This window comes from Molothrus aeneus, chromosome 9 (assembly GCF_037042795.1).
Source record: "Molothrus aeneus isolate 106 chromosome 9, BPBGC_Maene_1.0, whole genome shotgun sequence".
In the NCBI taxonomy this organism is placed as follows: Eukaryota; Metazoa; Chordata; class Aves; order Passeriformes; family Icteridae; genus Molothrus; species Molothrus aeneus.
The window spans coordinates 29,260,601-29,281,694 of record NC_089654.1 but is presented as its reverse complement, the minus strand read 5'-3'; the positions used below and the strand labels follow the sequence as shown (position 1 = coordinate 29,281,694).

The 21,094-nt window shown below is 42.4% G+C and overlaps 2 protein-coding genes across 2 annotated transcripts in view; one reads left to right on the top strand and one right to left on the bottom strand.

The window, feature by feature from the left end:
• SCYL3 (SCY1 like pseudokinase 3) overlaps nt 1-2,800 on the top strand; it is a 17,229-nt gene extending 14,429 nt beyond the window's left edge. Inside the window, exons 13-14 of the mRNA XM_066555230.1 lie at nt 214-941; nt 2,070-2,800. Of these exons, the coding sequence (XP_066411327.1) occupies nt 214-941; nt 2,070-2,132 (791 nt within the window). The 3' untranslated portion in view covers nt 2,133-2,800. The remainder of the gene's footprint in view (nt 1-213; nt 942-2,069) is intronic.
• On the bottom strand, nt 2,640-21,094 carry FIRRM (FIGNL1 interacting regulator of recombination and mitosis). The gene is made up of 24 exons (XM_066555231.1): nt 20,975-21,094; nt 20,375-20,414; nt 19,486-19,574; nt 18,037-18,141; nt 17,354-17,491; nt 15,047-15,209; nt 14,647-14,731; nt 13,976-14,114; nt 13,440-13,520; nt 13,019-13,083; nt 11,335-11,483; nt 10,692-10,800; nt 9,995-10,181; nt 9,539-9,621; nt 9,102-9,153; nt 8,437-8,526; nt 7,527-7,712; nt 6,790-6,912; nt 5,865-5,960; nt 5,327-5,440; nt 4,834-4,938; nt 4,467-4,547; nt 3,654-3,767; nt 2,640-3,351 (listed from the first exon to the last, which is right to left on the bottom strand). Exons 1-24 carry the CDS (start codon nt 21,071-21,073, stop codon nt 3,166-3,168), a joined length of 2,679 nt encoding a protein of 892 aa, XP_066411328.1. The 5' UTR covers nt 21,074-21,094; the 3' UTR covers nt 2,640-3,165.

Sequence of the window (21,094 nt, the reverse complement as noted above, 5' to 3'; positions counted from 1 at the left end):
TGTCTTGCCCCAGGGCTCTGAGGTGAATTCCCTCCTTTGCAAGCAGGAAGGTGTCCCTGCTTTCTAATCCAAGAGGAGCTTTCTTTCCAATCAATTACTGGCTTGTTCCCGTGCCAGGTGCTGCCTGTAATGTCAGGAACTTTTAGCCATAACTCCATCTCTGCCTGCACTTGCTCTCTTTAAATGGTTGTGTAACACCTTTGTCTTCCACAGGTGAGCAAGGCCCTCAGCCCCCCGTGAATGGAATTCCTGGAAGCATTAACACACTGGGGAGCAGCAGGAGCTCTTTGACTACCTCAGAAAAGCCAGCAGAGGAGTGGCCAGACTGGAGTGAGCCAGAGGAGACAGACACTGAGAAAACTGTGAACATCCAGATCCAGCCCCGGGAGCTGCAGGGCAGCACGGGGCCTTACTTTGCTGATCATGATGTAGATGAGAAGCCTTGGGATGACTTTGAACCCAGGAGCCCCAGTTGTAAAGTGTCCTCAGGAACCTGCCCCAGTGTGACACAGGCTGGTGCAGCTGAAAGGCCTCTGCCAGGTACCCAGCAACTGAGCAAAGAATTCAAAAGCCTCAGACTGAGTCCCCCCACAAAGCCTTGCCATGGGAACAGCTGGAGCAATGACAAGTGGGACCATGAGGAACAACTGGGAGAAACTGTGCTGCCAAAAACCTTTCAGGAAAGGCTGAAGTCTTCATCAGAGTCTGGCCTGGGAGAAGAATTCACCATCAAAGTGAAGAGGAAACCAGTGCAAGACCCAGAGCTGGACTGGTTTGCTGACATGATCCCAGACATTAAACCTTCTTCCTCCCTCTTGATTTTCCCTGAGGCAAGGACAGAAGCAGTTATTCCCACTCACTCAGGTGGGGTGTCCAGCAGAGAAGGGGCCTCCCAGAATGTGCTGTTCTCATCCAAATTTGCAGCAGCTGATGTGATTGAGGTAAGAGGCTCGAGGTTTAGGTGACTGCAGCCCTGAGGGGCTCCTCAGCACACAGCAGGTGCTGCAGTGGGCACTTGGTGCAGCAAAGGGAGCTCTGTTAGGAAACAGGGAATGGACTCCATTTGTACACTGCTGCAAGCACTCAGGGGTTTTAGCTCCAGCTTTTACTCTGTATCCTGGAATCCTGTGATTTGTTAAGGAGAGTTTGGTCAGGACAGGTAAAACAAGGCTGGATCCTGGCTGCTGAACAGACATGGTCCCATCCACAAACAGAAGGGGCTTTCAGGCACAGAGAGTGCTCAGGACTGAAGTGTTGTTCCTGACTCTTTTAGCAAAACATAATAGCATTTAAATTAAGATCCAGGAAACCTGAACCTCTGGATTACAGAGTAAAGATTTTTGAGTGTGTTGTTTTCATGAAAGAATAGCTGAAACCTTTCTCTCTTTCAGAGACACAGGGGGTCACAAAACTGGAGCTTCTTTAAGCAGATAAATCCCTGTAGCCCAATCAGGGAGACTCCAAAGAGCATTGCTGTTTCCTAGGAGGGGAAGGCAGTGTTCCCACCTGAACATGTAACTCTCTTAGGGAACAGGTGTTGACTTCAAGTTGTTTTGCTCATTCAGCCTCAAGAGAGCTACCCCAGGGACAGCAGGGAGCATGGGGCTGTAAACTGGAGTTGTTTATGACATTTGAAAGTGGCACAGTGTCCTGTGACTGTCATGATCCCAACCCCATTGTGGGGGGAACCCAGTGAGTTCTCTGTCAGTGGGAAGGGCAGGTCAAACTTAGTGTTAGAATACAACAAGAAAACAGCTCTTTCCTAGGGGAAGGATATAATCTAATGTATGGCATCCTTTTTTTAATGGGAAGTGGGTTTGATACAAACAGAAAAAAAATAAGACTCCCTGTTAAATCTGCTTTTGAACTACAAGAGGAATCACCTTAAAGACAAAGTTCTTTAAGACCATAAGCTGCAAAAACTGACACTTCATGTTTGTGCTTTTGGCCTTGTGGATGAATGCTCTGCCATCCCAAGCCACACAAGGCTCCTGCCTGGCTCCTGGGCTGTGCTAAGCACACGAGTACATTCCACATCCCTTAATCTTGATAATTTTATGTGATTCTAGGCTGAAGCTACAGGCTGGGGTGAAGAAGAGGAGTTGAACTGGGAAGATGATACAAACTGGTAACAGTTGTGAGTGAGACCAAGGCGATTGATGCTGTGTTGGATCCTGTGACAGGAGCTGCTGCTTCCCCGGTACAATGGCTAAAGTACCTCAGCACTGCTTTTGCCACAAGGCAGGCACTTGCTGCACAGCCACAAGATCCTGTGGGGCCTGAGCTCTTGCCAGGGATGCTCCTTCCCAGTCTGTGCCAAAAGCTGCAGGGGTGAGCCTGCACTCCAGCAATGTGCCCAGCTGTGGTGCTGCCCCTGCTCCCAGAGAGAGGACAGCTGCTGGTGGTGATGGTGCTGATGTGCTACTGCAGGCCAAGAGTGGTGGAGGAGATTGATCCAGAACTCACCCCTTCCCTGAAAAACTGCTGACAATAAATGAAAGTCACACTGAGTTTCTTGGTTAATGTGCCTTTTTCCTTTGGTTTTCCTGTTTGGTTTTTTTCCCCTTTCCCAGAAAAATAAAGCCCTTAGAAATGGCTCCTTTTAACTTTTCAGCTAAGAGATGATTTTAAGATGAATGTACAGTTTATTCAACTTATTTATTTCTGTTTGTATAGTTCTGTCAATGGATGGCACAAGAGGTGCTAGGAACCATACAGTGAACAACCACAAACTGCTTAAGCACCATGTTCTTTCTGCTCTTAACTGTAAAGACCAATAAAGATTATTTTTAAAGGATCACCCTAGCGTGGAGTGCCTGCATGTGACAGGAACAAGGTCACTGCTACTTTTACAACAGATCCAAACCTCTCAGTATTCAGAATCCAATGCCATGGCATGTTTATCTCCACACAGTAGAAGAACAAGCAATATAAAGCCCCACAGCTCCCATGTGCAGTAGTGTGCACTCAAACCCATCAGGCCACGCAGGAGAGGCTGGCATGCCCCCCTCAGTCCATCCTGGCACACAACCAGGAGCCAGCAGTTCTGTAGAGCACTGCCCCATGGCACAGCTTTTCCTTCTGCAGCTCTCCTGGCACAAAGGCACCTCCTCCCTCCCACCAGGGAGCCCAGCTGGGTCATTGTCCCCAAGGCCTGAGGAGCACCTACTGCAGGCTGTCCCTGAGGGTGGCAATGGCTGCGTGCAGAGCCTCCAGCTTCACTGCAAGCCAGCCTGGGGGGGGCCCTTTCTGGAGCAGCAGCTTCACAGCCTCCACTGCTCCCTCCATGGTGCCTACTGCTGCCTTGTACTGCTCCTCAGAGGGCGGGTGACAGGCTCTTTTGGCCACAGGCTGCAGATTTAAGCATGAAACATCAATTTAATACTGCATGAAACATTAATTTAATACTGTACTTGAGGGATCAGTCTTCATCCAAATGCAAGAAACCCCGTAGGTGGAGCAGAGCTGCAAGAGTCCCTGGTCCTGCGAGGGTTCTTGCTGCCTGGCAGGCACCACCTGACCAGACCATTAAAATATCATACAAAGGGCTAGGAGTGCATGTGACCTTTCTTCTTAGGACATGGAAGGCAGCAAGAGTAGCTCAGCTTTTCAGACTCCCCAGAACTGTCAGAAATTAACAGAATCACACATACCTCTCCTGTTGACTCCAATTCTCCATCCACTTTCAAGACCTGTGCATTCCAGGTAATCCTTTCCTGCTTCAGGCGTTCTGTCCGTGCTTCTCTTGTCTCTTCCACCTGCCTTGTCTGGGGAGAAAGCCCCAGGAGAGGTAACTAAGCATTAGCAACCTTCACAGGCACAGTTTATAGGCCAGAAGAAAAGGGAGACAGGGAGGGATTTTAATGAGCAGTTCAAAGAATATTTTTTCTCACAGAGATTGAGGTAATCTACAACTTTGGGTCAGCACCACTGGCAGCTACCAGGTCTTTGGTAAATTATCTACTTGTCAAAAGCTGCTCAACCAGAGCCCTGCCTCAAGCTGCAGCTGTCCCCCCTTTCCCAATGCCACTGTTCTGCAGCAACAGGCACCTGCACTAAGAGGATTTCTCCTAATAAGCAAAAGGCACTGAGATGTTTCATATGTGCTCATTTAGATTTCAGAAACTGATCCAAGAGAAATGGGAAAGGAAATCAAATTATCAAATCCTGTCTTTTTAATAGGTAACTTCTTTCAAAAACAACAGTGCAATTTAGTAAGTATTTTTTGTTTAAGGATAATAAATGCTTTGCTTTTGTTGAAAGTACTGGAGGACCAGTGTGCATAGGAATGGCAGTTGCTAATTCTGCTGATTAAAGCAAGTAGAGAAGTTCAACCAGACAGATTATTTTAAAGTTACTTAATGGCCATGCAGATAATGCAGGAGTAGACCCATGCTGTGTATTGCTGATAGCACAGGTACAGCATCCACTAAGATAGCAGTAAAATGGTTAAACAATACACATACCTTAGCCAGAAAATTAACAACTTTGTTCTTAGTTTCTTCAGAATTCAGGCACCAAGGAACAACATCTTCATGTCTTGTTTCCTGTCAAAAATGTTATTGGCTGTTCAGTACGTTCATGCTAACAAGGGAACAAAATAGATGTTTCTATGACATCTGCCCCCTTGCAACCAGTGCCCAACCCTTCTTCACTTCCAGCTCCTGAAATCTCTTCCACCTGCACCAGCCCCCAGCACTTTCAATGTGCAACAGCTGTAACTCAGATCCAGCTTGTGCAGTGGGGAGCAGCAAACATTTGAGTCAGGAGAATTTGTGTACAACAGAAGTTAACAGAACCAAATGCCTGCAGCCAGAGCTGTGCTCTGCTCACCTCTGCAAACTGTGTGAATGCCTCCAGGGCGTGCTGCTGAATCAGCCAGGTCTGGTCAGCCAGCAGAGAGGCAAACAGACAGGACAGCTGGGGCACAACCTGCCTCTGCAACAGAACCAACAGCCATCAGTTCCCAAGAGTTAGCTGAGCATATCTCACCATCATGATTTATTATTGAAGACTGGCTCTCAGACTGAGGGACAGGTTTGGGAAATGTGAGAATGCTACTGCCCTGTCCGGTTAAAGAACCACTGTGAGGGAGGTGACATTCTATTCTCACTTCTTGTTGCTTCTCACCAGTGAGAAAGGACTGGCATTGGAAGCATCTTGCATGCACTCAGCATGTCTTGATAAAAAAGAAACCTGCTGCAGACCATTAATCCAGGACAACTGTCCTGACATTCCTGTATCTATTTAATGAACTTGTATATTTAATCAAAAGTCTTTTTATCAAAAGCTAAGGCAATTTCACTAAGGCCACAATTCCATTTACCTGTGCTTCTTGTGGAATAAACACCTTTCCCATGGAAGAGAGAAAATCCACCATGGCCAGACGGACATGATCCGGGGGATGCAGCTGGAGCAGGGATGACTGCAGTGCAAACACCTGCAGGACACAAACCCCAGCAGAGCCCATCAGACACACTGCAGGTGGAACTGAGCAGGCTCATCTTTAAATCCACACACAGGGAGTTTAGAAACCTGAAGGAGGATTGCTGCACCTCCAATAGAACTGGCCAGGATAAAGCTGCAGGGTGCATTTTAGGAAGAAATGAGCATGGTCCCTAAAGCACTTCCTTAGATCTCAATTATCTTACAGAGGACAGGGATTCTCAAAAGCAGTGTTAACCAAAATGCCATGTGCTCGGTTTGAAGGCCAGGAAAGTAACCAAGGAAGATTATTTCCTTGTTAAGAGAAGGCCAGACCATGAAATAACTCATTTGAGATTTCAATAAATCACAAAGAACTTGGTTTTCATGTAGTGAATAATTCATAAGGCGGTGTTGGGGGTTTTAGGATTTTTTTTTACCTGGGTCATCAGTTGAGCATCTAATGCTTGGATGAAAAATTCCAAAAGGTGAAGCAATAAACACAGTGTCTTCTGGAGACATGGCTCATCTGAGACCTTGAAGAGAGCACAAGATATCAGGAACATTGCATTTTAGCTCATGGAATTACTGCTTAGGAGAGAATGTCAAGTTACAGTAGCATTCCAAAATTGTTAGTCTGATTTCACAGATGTAAAACACTGCATTGTAAGCAGCAAAGAAAATATTGAAATAATCATATCAGTACTTCTAAGTGGTCATATTTTATGAGCCCATTTTCTTTGATTTTTGTGAAGAACATTTCTTAATTCTCCTCTCCTTTCACCACTCACTAAAATAGGCACCTAGAGGTTATCTGAACTGTTTCTTTTCACTTTCAGTTGCCAAATGTCCTCACAGAATGGCTGAGGTTTGGAAAGACCTCTGAAGGGGCACATTGTTGGCTCTTCACTCCCTCTCTCAAACTTTCTTTTCTAATCTGGAGCATGAAAACCCTGACAATCCTTTTTTTCTTTCCTTTATGCAGGGCGATTGCCCCATGTGCTGGGCTGTGCTCTGATCAGATCACCCTGAGTTTTGGTCACATTCTGATGAATATTCAAAATACACTGAATGTGTAACTGGTATGAACCAAACTCAGGTAATTCAGGCTTCTCCTTGAGCAAGTCTGAATGTGACACTGAGTAACAGATGGAGTAACAAGGAACCATATATGTAACATTCAGGAAATTCAAACTCAAGCTCCCCAGAGCTCATCCTGCCCTACAGAAAAACCAGCTGAGAGCAGAAGGGCAGCACTGGTACACTACTGAAACAGTCCAATCTAAGTCAAACAAATGAGCACCAACAATCTGAGGAAACAGCAGCAAGACATGCTTTCACTGCTGGAGCAGCAAACTCTCTTACCTGCTTAGCCTGGAGAAAAGACCAGAACTGACTGAGCACTCCCAAGACAGATGCCTTAAGTTCTGCCTCCAGAGTGGCATCAGCAGAACTGCAGGCACCCAGCAGGGCAGAAAGGGCAGTGTTCTAGGAGGAAAAAATGTGTGAGACCAACCAGAACACATTACATGAAAACCAACCCAAAACCCCAGGCTCATATGAAACAGCTAAAGTGATCCAAGGTGGCAAGAAGCCCAAAGTGCTCCCTCAGCTGTTCAGAACAGCTAATCCAGAAGGAGAGCAGCCAACAAAGATTCCAGAACTGGGAAAGCATCCATTACTTCTGTGAGTTTCACACACACTGCAGGTCATTTGCTGCCTTGGCAGCAGAAACTTCATGTGGAAGCCTCTGGTTTCTCACGTTCCCTCATCAAAGAGACCAGTGAGCATCTTCCAGATTTGATGCTGCATAAAACCAGCAGGTTTTAAAACTGAAGAGGAATTGTATGCTAAGGTACAGCATAAATGAGAAATTCTGAAGAAAAATACATCTGCTCAGTCAGAGAACAAACAATTAGAATAACTAGAGAATCACAGAACCTCCACTAGCACAGCAGAGCTCCTAAGGTGCTGCATACTACAAGAAAACATTAAAATGAGAGTTCTTGCTTATGCACATAAGCATAAAAAAAAGCTGTGCAACAGAACCCTTTGAAAAACTGGAGTTCATTCATTTTCCAGAGAGAAGCAGATCTCCTTACCACAGGAGGGAGCCCTCCCAAGGCTCGGCTGCTGCTCAGCCACTGGCGGCACCGCCCGAGCCCTGCCGAGCACAGCTGAGACGCCACTTGTGCCCTGAGGTCAGGGCTCAGGGCTCCGAGGGACACGTGCTGCCACACGGCCAAGTTCTCCACCTCTTCAGGAGGAAATTCATGAGCAAATTCTACCTGGAAACAAAAGGCAATAGAATCTAAACAGACCAAAAAACAATTTGGTAGCTCAGAAGATGAGAAACCAAACCAAAATGATGAAACCAAAAAGATGAGAAAACAAAAAAGCTGGTTTGCTTCAGATTAATTATGCTAAACAATTTGTGTAAAGGATTTCCATATATAAATCCATCCATATAAAATCCATCTTTTTATTTGAAAAACATTTAGAAACTGCCACCTCCCTTGTCACATACAGGACATTAGAATGATTAAGCAACTGATTCTTTCAGCTGCTTGAAGCAATGGCCCCAGTGAGTAGAAGAGAGGGCTTCAGCCCCTCCAGGGTACACAGAGAGGCACTGACAGGACAGGACAGGACAGGACAGGACACTCCTCTTGACACCTGATGTCATGAGGTGTCACAGATGCAATGACAGGACACAGTTTCAGCCAGTCTGGGGAGATGTGCTGTTTTCATACTTTGTCAAAAAAAAGACCTCATTGCTACCCAGCAAGACTCTTAGAAAGGTCAGTGTGCTTTTCTTGTTTTAAAGAGCACATCTGCACGAGGTGGGACCCACAATAAGTAATAACTTAGTGACTAAATGACTTAGACTAAGTAATAACAAGTACAATAACAAGTGCAGCAAGTGAGCACTCGACATCTTGTCACTTCTCCAGAACTGAAAGGGAATATTTGAACACAGGGCACTGATTCAAATCTCTTCTACTGACTTGCCTGATGCTCTGGAGCCATCAGGAACAGCATTCTCCTCAGCAGCACACCCAGGGCAGGGACCTGGCAGCAGGCACTGGGCCAAGCCTTTACCTGCATTGGGGTAAAAGAGAAATGCACCTCATTACACTGAGGGAAAAATCACCACTGAGCAAACAAATTCTGTACAGGACATTCTGAGAGCTGCTGTGTGGGATCACAGCAGTTACACTGGAAATAAAGTAAGCAGGGCATGTTGGTTTGTATTTTCACTGGACTGTTTCTGCTAATTGCTAAGCCAATTTGAAGAATTCAAATCTCCATTTGAGTCTTTGCTGGTAGCACTCAGATTAAAGCTGGTGTCAAACTGCAAACATCACTGTGTCACTATAGGACATGAAACAACACGAGCACACACACTGCTGCTCTCAAGGTGTGAAAAGGGAAGTTTATTATCTGACTCCAACATTTATTGATTTCCAAAAGTGACAGTGGATTGGAGGGTGAAAGTGCCACCTCTCCAATGGCACTGGACAAACCAAGTCTATCAAATTTCTCCTCCTCCATAAAAGAATGCAAATCAATAAGTTATTTACAGAAAGCGTGTGAGAAAGTTTGTTACAAGAATTTAAACATCAGAAGGCTTAGAAAATCTTAAAAAATCAAAGCAACATCACTGTGGTTCTTACCAAGTGGGCAATCACATTAACATGGTGAGCACACAGCTCAGCTGTTCCATATCTGAAACAGGAGAGACAGCAGCTTGTGAATCTGTACTTCCTATTCTTGTAGAGACTAAGTATCATAAATCTGGTCTGAGAAATTGCCATTTCCTATGACATATTTAAATTTGATTTGCAGAGACACAATTTACTTGAGACAACCACTTCAAAAATCAGTTATTAAAGAGAGAAGCTATGTTCCTCTTGCTTGCAAGATCATAAAAATGGTCAAACCATTTCTACTCCTAATTTTCAAAATATGTTCTGTATCTGAAAATAGTCCAAGTCTGGGACAATTCTGTCTTACAAAAATCTCTCTCAAGCAAAATGCAAATTATGTACAACACCAACAGAATGAACTGGATCTGTGGAAAACATGCTTGACTGTACTGGGAGCATCTTACCGGGCAAGGAAGCACCAGGAGTCCATTGCCAGCAGAGATGTGACCATACTGTGACCCAGCACAGCTTCCAGCAGGGCATGTTCCTGGGGAGAAACAGGAAAATGAACACAGCCTGAATACCACAGAAAAGAAAGCACTGAAAACTTTAGAACAACTTTATAAGAAAACTTTATAACAACCTGATCTTCCCTACTCTGAAAGAGAATAAAAATTGGCAAGACCACTGAGGTCCTCAAGAATTTTCTTTTCCCCTTTCCCAAAAGTGACATTTGCTGTGTAACTGAACTCCAGCCATGCAACTGTGCCACAGCTGATTTCTACAAAAGCATCTCTGAGATGGTTCTCTCTGAGCATCTTTTCAGAGCCACACCATTAGAAAGAACCCATTCTTTTTAAGCAGCACCTATGCATCACAACAGCTTGATAAGCAAATAGATAAGCAAAACCCAGTCTTACCAGCTGAGGGAAGTGTGATGGGAGTGTGGAAGCAATGAAGGAGCACAGGTGGACACAGACATAGTGATAGAGGGTGATGGGAACTGCTGGCTGTCCTGTACTGAGCACCTGTGGCAAACACACAGGGAGAGAAAGCTCCCCACAGCACTGCTGGAAACTGAGGAAGAGAGCTGACAACAAGGAGAGGCTGCAAGGGGGAAAGGAAAAAAAGAAAAAACAAAAAAGAGAACAGTTTAGTTACAGACATGTAAGTCCCAAATCCTGCAAGCAATGTTGGTATTTCAAAATCTTTGTCTTTAGCCAGAAAAGATAGCAATAATTTCAGTGCTTTTACACCAGATTTATGTTGCTGACTGCCTTCCTCTTTTACCAATTCAGGTGACTATTAGAGGGTTCAGGCATAAAAGTGTGAGACTTTAACTTAGTGAAGTATCAACAAATTACATTCAGAGCCTTATTCCTACCCTACAAGTACATTAAATACCACTCCTTCCTGAAAAAACAAAGACATCTCTGTCTCTGTATCCTTCACTCCTGAGGCAACGAACATCACATCCTGTTAGTCTTGGCATAAGGATGCAAATCCATAGTGACAATTTCCCAAGTTCAGTTGCAAAGGAAACTCCAGCAGCTGAGCCCCTTTGTTTGCCTGTTTGACTGCTGTGGTGAAGAACCACAACAAAAACCTTTTTTGTACCTTTTTCCTGTGTTCCAGAGAGTTTGCACTTCTTCTGGCTGAGAGGACAGCTTGTCCATTATGGTAAGCAGGAGGAGACACTGGGGCAGCTGCTGCTCAGGAGGGAGACCTGTAGAAATTTGGGTTTCAAATGTGAAGAAAGTTGCCTAGATATATTTACTGTGTGTGTAAACTGGCTTTTAAGCAAGTGTAGAGGCAAATTGATGAGCTATCTCAGAATGGTGAGATGTTGGTCAGGGCAGAAATCAAGGAAAGAGCTTGTTGAAACAAAAGGCTGATATTTTCCCAGGCATGCAACTTTTCACAGAAAATATTTACTTCATGAAAAAAAAGCTGTCTTCCCCTACTAAGAGAAGAGCAGAAAAAAAATCCATCTTACTTTGAAAGTTTGTGGCAAATGTGGATTGAAATGATGCAAAAGAGCAGAATGGACAGGATTTCTGTTAATCAGAATTGCCATGAGTACTTTGGAAAAGATGAATCCAGCAACAACATAAAGTAGCTGTTATAAAATCCACCCAAATTAGCAGGCAATCAGCTCTATCACAGCACTAACAGAAGAACCAGAGACAAGCAAGTGAGTACAGAATATTATGGTCCAGAAAGTCAAAATGTCAATGCTGGGATTGTACTTTCAACCCACCTAAATTTTCACTTAACACTCGTTCCATGAAAGGACTGAAGGGAAGGAGCTGGGTGATGAGAGGGTCCAGAGCCACAAGAAAAACCTGGGATATTTCATCTTGATGAACTTCCAAGATCTCTGGAGCATAAAGACTGGGAGGAAATTTGCTGAGGCAGAAACAGAAAAAAAAAGTTAAATATTCTCAGTAGCATTTTTAGCAATACTACTTTTCTCCAAAAGAACTACAAAAAGGCAAATTCATTATTTCCTTGTTCCTGTGAAATAAAAGACAGAAAAGGCTCCCCATTTTAGAACATCTGTTATAGCCCAAGAGTTACAACTCTGCATCCAGCCTTTAAAATAAGCATCACAATGCAATATTTTACTAAACATTTAAAGAAAACCTTACAAGCTCACAGCAAATGTGTGTAAAATACATAACAACTCTCAGAAGAAACATTTCAGATCACAAAGAGTCAAGTGAAAGGGAAAAGCCAAGAAAACACCTTTATACATGATTTTACAGCCATAAATATCACAGCACTAACATATGACCCTAAAAGGGTATCAGAGCTTCTCTGAAGAGGGAAAAAAATACCTTGAACAATAAAAGAAAAAAAGAACCAATATGAGAATAAAGCAAGAGATCATGAAATAACCTTATATTCTTGCAGCTTATAAAGTGAACTGTAAAAATGCTACTTTCCTACTCAAAAATCCTGCTCATTATTCCCTGAGTGAATAAAAGTTTACAACTTTCCACTTGGGAAAAACCTACAAGGGGAGTAAACTTAGAAGAAGAAACTCCTAAAAAAATATCCCCCCAGTCTTGCAGTGGAACATGTAGTGAACTCAGATATCTCACCACAGAGCCTGGTTGAATTCCAACAAAGGGCAGAAATCAGCCCTCTTAGAAGAAGAAACTCATAAAAAACTAGAAGAAGAAACTTAGAAGAAGAAACTCCTAAAAAAATATCCACCCAGTCTTGCAGTGGAACATGCAGTGAACTCAGGTGCACATCTCACCACAGAGCCTGGTTGAATTCCAACAAAGGGCAGAAATCAGCCCTCTGATTTCATAGAATAAACAATTATTAGTATAAAATCTGGGTTCTCTTATGCTTCCCCACCACTGCAGCAACCAAACTTTTTGAAAGGAAAGTGATAAAACACTTGTAGACATTTATAAGACATTTATAAGAGCATCTGCTTCCAGAAGAGCCAGAGTCCTTCTGTGAGATTCCACAAAATTATTAACACAACAGTAAAGTTATGAAAAATTTCAGGACACTGTTTCTGATCCCCTCTTTCTCCAGGACAAATTTTTACAAACTTTGTCTTAAAGTAGAAATAATCTGTCAAAAGGCACTGCTGACACCTGCATTTAGTTGTAGAGGCTTTTTTCTGCATCTCCTACACATAATTTGTTAATAAATCTTGCATAAATAGTTGAAACAAAGTTAATGGTTTGTCATTATGGGACATGCACAGCATTGATCAAGAATGGGGTTTAAGGTAACTATAAAACACTAAACCACCAAATTTATTAAAAGTATTTTAGCTTTCTGTACATGAAAAAAGATGGCAACAACTCTGGAACGAGAAGTGCATTTTTACATCTCAAAATATCTGTATTTTAAGAATGTAATTTTGAAATGTTATTAAGACACTATCAATAATCAATTATTTGTACTTCACATACCTGTATATCTGAAGAAAGAGCTGATGTAACTGAGAACAGGAATCAGAGAGGCAGGCACGAAATTCCTGCAAAAGCCATCAATTTTGAGTGATACTTTTAAAATAAAAGTATCCATGATGAATTAATTACATGAATTACTGCACATCTCCTACCACCTCCTCAGTGCCACTGCATGAAACAACCTGCTCCAGTTTATTTTATCTGGGAAATCCCAACAGTAATCCTGTACAGGCTTGTGAGTATTTACAGGTGGAAGAACTAAAGCAGGTTATGCATGGATGTTAATGATACTGCCCATATGAGATAGCTGTAAATCATTACGATATTGTACAGTACAAAATGATGCCATCTGCAGAGCAGAGGCTTAAATTTAATACTAACATAAAATTGAAGTATTCAAATATTGAAATATTACACCTACCTTGGTGTAGTGTACAAGGGAGTTAGCAAAGAACCTGCACAGTTTCAGTGTCTTCTGGAACAGCCTGAAGTCAGTGCCCTCCTGTCCAAAAGAAGCAGTTCTAAAAGTTAATTAACATATAGAGGAACAAATAGAGAGTAAAAGAGGAAGTTAGATTGCTAACAGTGTTCAAAACCTATTTCACATTTGATTCTCCACAGACTCTAAAGCTAAGGGGGGGGGAACTTTAAAAATCTTTTGTATGTATGCTTTAGCTTTTTTAGAGCAATATTAAGGATTTGCCCAACCTTGGGATGTTGTCAGTTTAGGAAATAAAAAAAAATTCTCACATAGTATGGTGAAAACTTAGTGTCTCACTAAAACATCCTCAATCTACACAAAGCTGTGGGCCTCATTTTCATGTGGTTCCAAAGGTATTCTGTCATGAAATAAAGAAAACCCAAAAAACCCAAACCAAATGACTCCAAGCAATAATACAGCACAAAGAATTTCTCCTCCTCAAGTTCACTGGCAGCTCTGGGAGCTTTTTAACTCACCTGTATTTCTGACACCTTCATTTGCTCAGCCAGCTGCAAACAGGAGTCAAAAGAAAGAAGAATGTCCTTGCAGAGGCCACTGAGGATGTCACTGTGCTTCAGGTGGCACTGCAGCAGGGAGTGATGCTTCAGGCTTTGCCTGAAAGACAGGAATATAACCAGGTATTTACCTGTCAGAAGTGATCATGCAATGAGCTCTTACAAATCCAAATAACTAATTCTTCTGTTTAGCCTTTTATACAGCAGCAATTGGTGCAATCCATGAACACTGAAAGCAGAAACTCAGAGAGAACAATGCTCTCCATGGCCATGACTGAAACCCAGGGCAGGGGCAGGATGGAAGCTTGAGACAGCCAACTCAAGGCAAAAACATCTACAGAACTGCAGCTCAGACCTCTTAATGTCATCACTCAGACAACAGTGTTGCAAATTTTCTTCTGTATTGCAGTACAGAAAGTCAAGTTTCTATTATTTTTCATACTAATTCCTACCCACTTTCACTGGCACTGCTTTAATATTACCTCCTAGCTAAATTTCTAAATTTTCTTAATAAATAGCTACATTGAATTCTCTCATTTGAATTTTATGAGGAACTCTGAGCACAAAGCAAAGGAGACATTCATTATTTAAAACTACACACCACAATAAACCCAAAGAGTTTAGCTACATACTTGATTATGAACTTCCATGTATTGGCATGAAGAGCATGGTCCAAATTGGAAATGACAGAGCAGATCTCCAGCACAGTGTGGATTACTAAGAAAATAACAGCAACAGAGATAAATCAGATTTATGAGTTCACAGCAATCCCAAAAGAATACTGAGAGAATACCACCATGTTGACATGAATTAGGTAAATGGCTCAGTGTTTAGGTGCTGCCCCTGTCCTACAAATCTACACAACTTCAGGAGAAAAATGGAAATATTTCAGGTTCAAAATGCTGCTTTCTGAAAAGCTGGTCAGGACAACAGGAACTGTGTACACTCAGAAACCTGTTTTAAAATTTCAAAGATACTCTCCAAAGAAAAAAAGACAGAGCAAGACTAAAAAAGTATCAAACCCATGTATACCTGACACCATATATGTGATGTCATCTTCAGTGGAAGCAGAGTCTATGGAAATCAGATCAACCAGTTCCATCAGCTGTTTCTGAAGGGAGTAAGTTTCCTTGAACATGGATTGTAGGAGGTCAGAAATTAGGTGCAGGTGCCCACAGTACACTGATTCACTGTCCTGAAATGGGGAGGAAGAGGTTTGTAAAACAGCTCAGGACTCACAGCTGGATTTTTCACATACAGAAAACACCAAGAGCTTTGCCATACATTTCTCTGGAGAAAAAGAACAAGGCACAGATGTACCTGCTTTAACTCAATACACAGCCCTTGAGCACTCAATAAAAAATATGTTCACCTGCAGCTCGTGGGAAACTAATGAGGTCTGGCTGGATCTTGTGAGTGTAGGGGGCTCTGGATCAGGCCTATTCATATTTTTGAACCAAACAAACATGACAATGTCAGCAGCAAAGGATGTAGCATGCCAAAGACTTCCCAAGACTTTCATAGATGAAAATATGGCACCTGAGTTTGAATCCTGCCATGGAAAACTGAGGCAAATGTTCCCACAAGAAAGAAGTATTAAAAATATGAAAATGAAAGGCAAGCAAAAGTTAGTGTGTCCTAATCTTGTTTTATTTTCAATGCTTAGAGGGAATTACTGTTGCACCTGAAAATTCAGATCAGTCCATATCTGAAACTGATACACACTGCTCACTGTAACCAACATAAACCTACTAATCTCAGCTTTCAATCCACTCTGGAACTTGTCATTTGTAGCTCTGTAAGTACTGCAGCCATCAGCACTGCACAGATCCCTCAGAGCACTGTGCTCCTGAGCAGAATGTTTAGTTAATACTGATGCAAAGGATGGAAATAGCCCAGTCTGAGCTTCTCACCAGCAGGTCAGATTTGCTGGGCAGACAGATGAAAAATCATCTTTGGACCTGTGCACTGAGTGCAGTCTGAAAATGACTTAACAACTAAAATGAAAAGAATAATACTTTAATGTGGTATTCACATTCTCTGAACAGAGAGAGACATAATTCTCTCTTCCAGGATTTTTCCTGGGGAAGGCAGTGAGAACCTCAGAGAAGAAGAGAAAACAATTCTTATCTCTATTCACTGTTCCTGTTGCTTTGCACATGTGGAATGTGTTATGGAGATTATTCACCCTAAGTGATTTGTTCACTGGACACTGGTGAAGGTTATTTTGATTCCTTGGCCAATTGGGTCAAAGCTGTGTCCTGATTGTCTCAGACAGTCAGGAATTTTTCTTTAGTATCTCTTTTAATACAGTATTCTTTAGTTTAGCATTAGTATAATATAGTATAGCTTAATAAAACAATTATTCAACTTTCTGAATCATGGAGTCAGAGCACATTATTCCCCACACTGGGGTCACCTTACAAGTATACTTCAACAACAAAATAAGATCATCTTCTAAAGTGTTTCCCTGTTGTATTGCACTAAATAGTTATTTAGTTGTTTGCACTGGGTGTTTGGTAATTTGCACTGTTCCCATAACTTGTATCCTATCACCACATGGTCTTCCATGGACCCCCAAGTGTCAGTGTGGTGGTCTCTCCCTGCTTTACCCCTCCTCACTTGTATTCCATTGGCTGTAGTCCTGCTCCTCCAGCCCCCTTTCCCAGCCCTTAAAACCCCCTAGAGGCAGCTGGCCCGGCCTCTTTTTTCCACGTGGGTCCTTTCCATCTGGTGGTTCTCCTGGGAATAAACTGAGGACATTTGTCCCCACGTGGAGAAGAGCCCTTCCTGTCTTTTGCCTTTGTCCATGTAAGATAGTGTGGGCTGGGCTCCATAGCTAGCTGCACCCAAACAGCCCACCCAGAGAGGGATTCTTGCATTTCCCAAAAGCCCAGGAGCAGCAGGAGTCCTGTGCTCCCAGCAGAGCCCTACCTTGCAGTGTGTGAAGGTGCTCCATAGCATTTCCCAAAGCCCAGGAGCAGCAGGAGTCCTGTGCTCCCAGCAGAGCCCTACCTTGCAGTGTGTGAAGGTGCTCCATAGCATTTCCCAAAAGCCCAGGAGCAGTAGGAGTCCTGTGCTCCCAGCAGAGCCCTACCTTGCAGTGTGTGAAGGTGCTCCATAGCTAGCTGCACCCAAACAGCCCACCCAGAGAGGGATTCTTGCATTTCCCAAAGCCCAGGAGCAGCAGGAGTCCTGTGCTCCCAGCAGAGCCCTACCTTGCAGTGTGTGAAGGTGCTCCATAGCTAGCTGCACCCAAACAGCCCACCCAGAGAGGGATTCTTGCATTTCCCAAAGCCCAGGAGCAGCAGGAGTCCTGTGCTCCCAGCAGAGCCCTACCTTGCAGTGTGTGAAGGTGCTCTTGAGCAGGCAGAGCACGGAGGAGGGCAGGGAGCGGATGCTGTGCAGGGACAGCTCCTGCACGGAGCACAGGGAGCGCACGCAGCCCGTCAGCGTCTCCAGCAGCTGCACCACCGTCTGAGACCAACACTGAACAACATCAGTCACTCCTGCAATGCCTCCAAAAGCATCTTTTCTTAGCTGAAATACACCTGTATTTTCACAGCATTTAAAGTTCACTGCTATTTGCATAAAGAAGTAGTTGGTTAAAGATGAATGAAGCTCCAGAGCTTTTCTGCAATACCATACCCTCCATAAAAACTCCTTATTTCTTTCACTATTGCTCTCAATTTACAAAAATGTTAAAATTCAGAATGAAGTGACATATGTATAAACAGGGGCCAGGTTCACTCTTTAAATATGGGGAGTCACATTCCATCTGCAGGAGGGACTTGGAGCAGAATTTGAGATGATTTTTTAAAATTATTATTAGCATCACATGCTAGATGTAATCAAATCATTCACAAAATGTTAACAGAACTTCAACTACAAAGGAAGATTAAATCACATTTTACCCACCAAAAACATTCTAAAACCTTTTTAGTAATTAGTAATTTAGCAGTTTAGGTAAAAGCAAAGAGTGATGCATGCATTATTTTGACAGCATATGGGATGGGACTTGCCTGTAGCAGATTCCTTACAGTACTGCACAACTCTGTACTCTGGCTGGTCAGTCCTTTGGCCTTGCTGGATAATTCACACATCAAGTTATCAAAGAACTGCAGAGTCTGGCAGAACACAACAAAACCGAAACATTTTACTTACAAAGGTACACATAATCATAAATAATAAAATTAAACTATTAATGACAAATAACAGCGCCATTCTGTACCTGCTTGCTGCCTTGGCATGGAGGCACAGAGAGAACTCACAGCAGAAAACACTTCGTAGCATTTCAGTCATAAAGCATGATATAACAAGAAGCAAAAACCATTTTCTGTATATATTATAGACAGAAGACATTTTAGCTGTTATTTTTTCTAAGATCTGCTGCTAAAACAGATCTTAGAAAAAATAACAGCTAATTAGCTAATTAGCTGCAAATTCACAGCTAATTTTCTTGAAATATATTATTCAATCCTATATTACGTATATTATTATTCATTCATAATATATTTCATATATATAATGTATAATAAGTAATATTAAATATTATTTAATATTATATATTAAATATATTATTCTACTAAACATTTTTTACTTAGTTAAAGCCAAATAATTTAAAAAATACTTTCATTTGGTCTCATAAAAAAATAATTGTTGGTTGAAAATTATTACTAACATTTTGAATGCTTTTTTAAAAAAAGCCTGTGACATACAGACAACATTTATTTCTACTTTAGCTGAGGTTTTTGGATGAGCGTTACTTTTGAGGCTGCAAAGACAGTGAGGCACTGCAGGATAAACAGTGATCCTTTTTCAGGATATACCTATTATGAGACAATTTTCTTGTAATCTCCAAAAACTTGTTACTTGAGATAAAATATGAGAAAGGAAAATCAAGTGCTTTTTACTGGCTTCTTAAAATGGACAAGCTGAGTCTTGAAACTTAAATCAGTAATTTGGCACCTCTTTACTTAAAATGCAAGCACTGATTTTAATACACCTATGGCACAAAATTCTCCATCATTTATTAAAAAAAGAAAACATGTGTGAGGTCAGTATAGTCTAAAAGATTATTCACTATATTAATTCACAAATTTCACAACATTCATTTGTGATATGGGAGTGTTGAGCTCTTCAGTTTAATTGTCCTGAGAAGCTCCCTCAGTTAAAAATTCTCCACCTTGGTTATTTTACAAAAAGCCCAATCTTCTCAGAAAGAAATAAAATCCGAGTCTACTGCTGAATATAGAAAGCAGAACATTGTATATCTGATTTTCTCCCTACTGTAAAGAATGAGAGCAATCACAGACACAATTCAACACAACACTGTGAAAACTCTTAACAGGTAAATTTCAATTTTTGTATCCCATAGGTATTTTGCAACCCCAAAGAAGAATCACTGCAATCTAAGCAGGTTCTAACACTGGGCTGACAGACAATTCCACAGTTAACTGAAGCTGTCCTACCTTAGGTAATACTTTTGAGAAAAAGCTTTGTTCCACATCTTCAAGGCTGATATGTGGCAAAAACATTTCAGTCAGGATCCTCAAAATACCTGCAAAGAAAAACATTTGCAATGTGTATTTCTCAGAAATATACAGCAACCTACCAGAGGAAATAAAGAACTCCAGAAAGCAAAAGCAAATCAGGTACTTGAAAATATTTACAATGTGTAATTCTCAGAAATATACAGCAAACTACCAGAGGAAACAAAGAACTGCAGAAAGCAAAAACAATTGAGGTACTTGATTTTGAGAGAGGCAACAGAGCATTTGCCTTATCTGAAATGCATGAAAACACACATACATGATCTGAAAAATCAAGTAACTAATAGCTCCAACATGCACAAACCCATCAAAAATAGCAGCACACCTGACTAAACTTAGCTGAAGGCTGAGCACAACTGCCAAACCTACAAATCCAGAATTTGCCACATTCCAAACTGCAAACAGTAGCAAGTTTTATAATGCAACATAATATGCAATGTAACAGTTTTAGCAACACTCGTAAACAGTTACAAATGGGCCTCATTTTCTTTAAGCTATTAGTTTTGTCACCTGGAAGATAACAGCCCAAAAGAAAATAAAACACCAGATAAAAAACACTCTTCTTTTGTGCATTTAAAGATCAGAAGTAGCAGAAAGGAAAAAAGCAGCCTTAGATGCAGAGTTTCTTATAGGGGCATTTATAAAGCTCATTCAATGTGCAGTTAGTGGAATATGCAAGGTCCAGCAGGTCCAGCTCCATTGCTGAAGACTCTGAAAAGTTGTAGCAAAAGTATTTTAGTGATTTTCATTTTAATGCAATTGCAATACAGGGCTCCACAGGAAGAGGCACTTCTTAGCCATTACTTACGAATGTGCTCAGTCCAGTCCTCAGACTCTGCATACATTGAGTAAAAACGTTAAAGAAAATCAAACTCATTCTTCTATAAAGGGTATCTTTAAAGCACCTGCAGAACCACAGTGACTTTTACCACTGTCTCCCGTTCCTATGAAATTGGTGGGGATGCTCCACAACCAACACAGGCTGATAGCCCGGAGTACCCACAGGATCAACAAAGTTTTTTCAAACTGTATTAGAGAGTAAGTCTTGAGGGGTTGTTTTTGGGGTTTTTTTTCGGTGGTGTGTGGTTTGGGTTTGTTTAGGGGGTTGGGTTTCTTTTGTTTTTGGGGGAGTAGGTGAGAGATGTGTCGGGGATTATCTACAGTGCTAGTCGAACCACACGCGATGTTCTGGACACTATAAATCTTTTATTCCAGGGAAAGGCTGTACCCGGCTCCAGAGAAACTCCCGGCACCCGGCCCCTCACAAAGCTCCCACCGCTCTCCCTCACACACATTCGCTCGAACCCTGGAACTCCGAAGGATGCACACACACACACACAGCCCCCCACCACCACCACCACTCGCGTGCCTTTCCCACAGCCACCCGGAGCCCTGCTGGCAAGGATATCAGGAGCCGGGGCAGCACGGCGGGCAGCTCCCGGCGGCACAGCTCCCAGTCCCAGCCGTCCAGCTCCCGCAGGAGCAGCTCGGGGTCCGCCTGGGACATGGCGGCGGCCGCGCTCCCCTC

Excerpts from the sequence above, each read along its gene's own strand:
- FIRRM (XM_066555231.1), bottom strand. The coding sequence starts at position 21,073 with ATGTCCCAGGCGGACCCCGAGCTGCTCCTGCGGGAGCTGGACGGCTGG. Across the intron at positions 10,182-10,691 it reads CTCTGGAACACAGGAAAAAG|CCTCTCCTTGTTGTCAGCTC; the intron begins GTACAAAAAAGG and ends TCCCCCTTGCAG. Across the intron at positions 6,913-7,526 it reads TGGGAGGGCTCCCTCCTGTG|AACACTGCCCTTTCTGCCCT; the intron begins GTAAGGAGATCT and ends TTTTCCTCCTAG.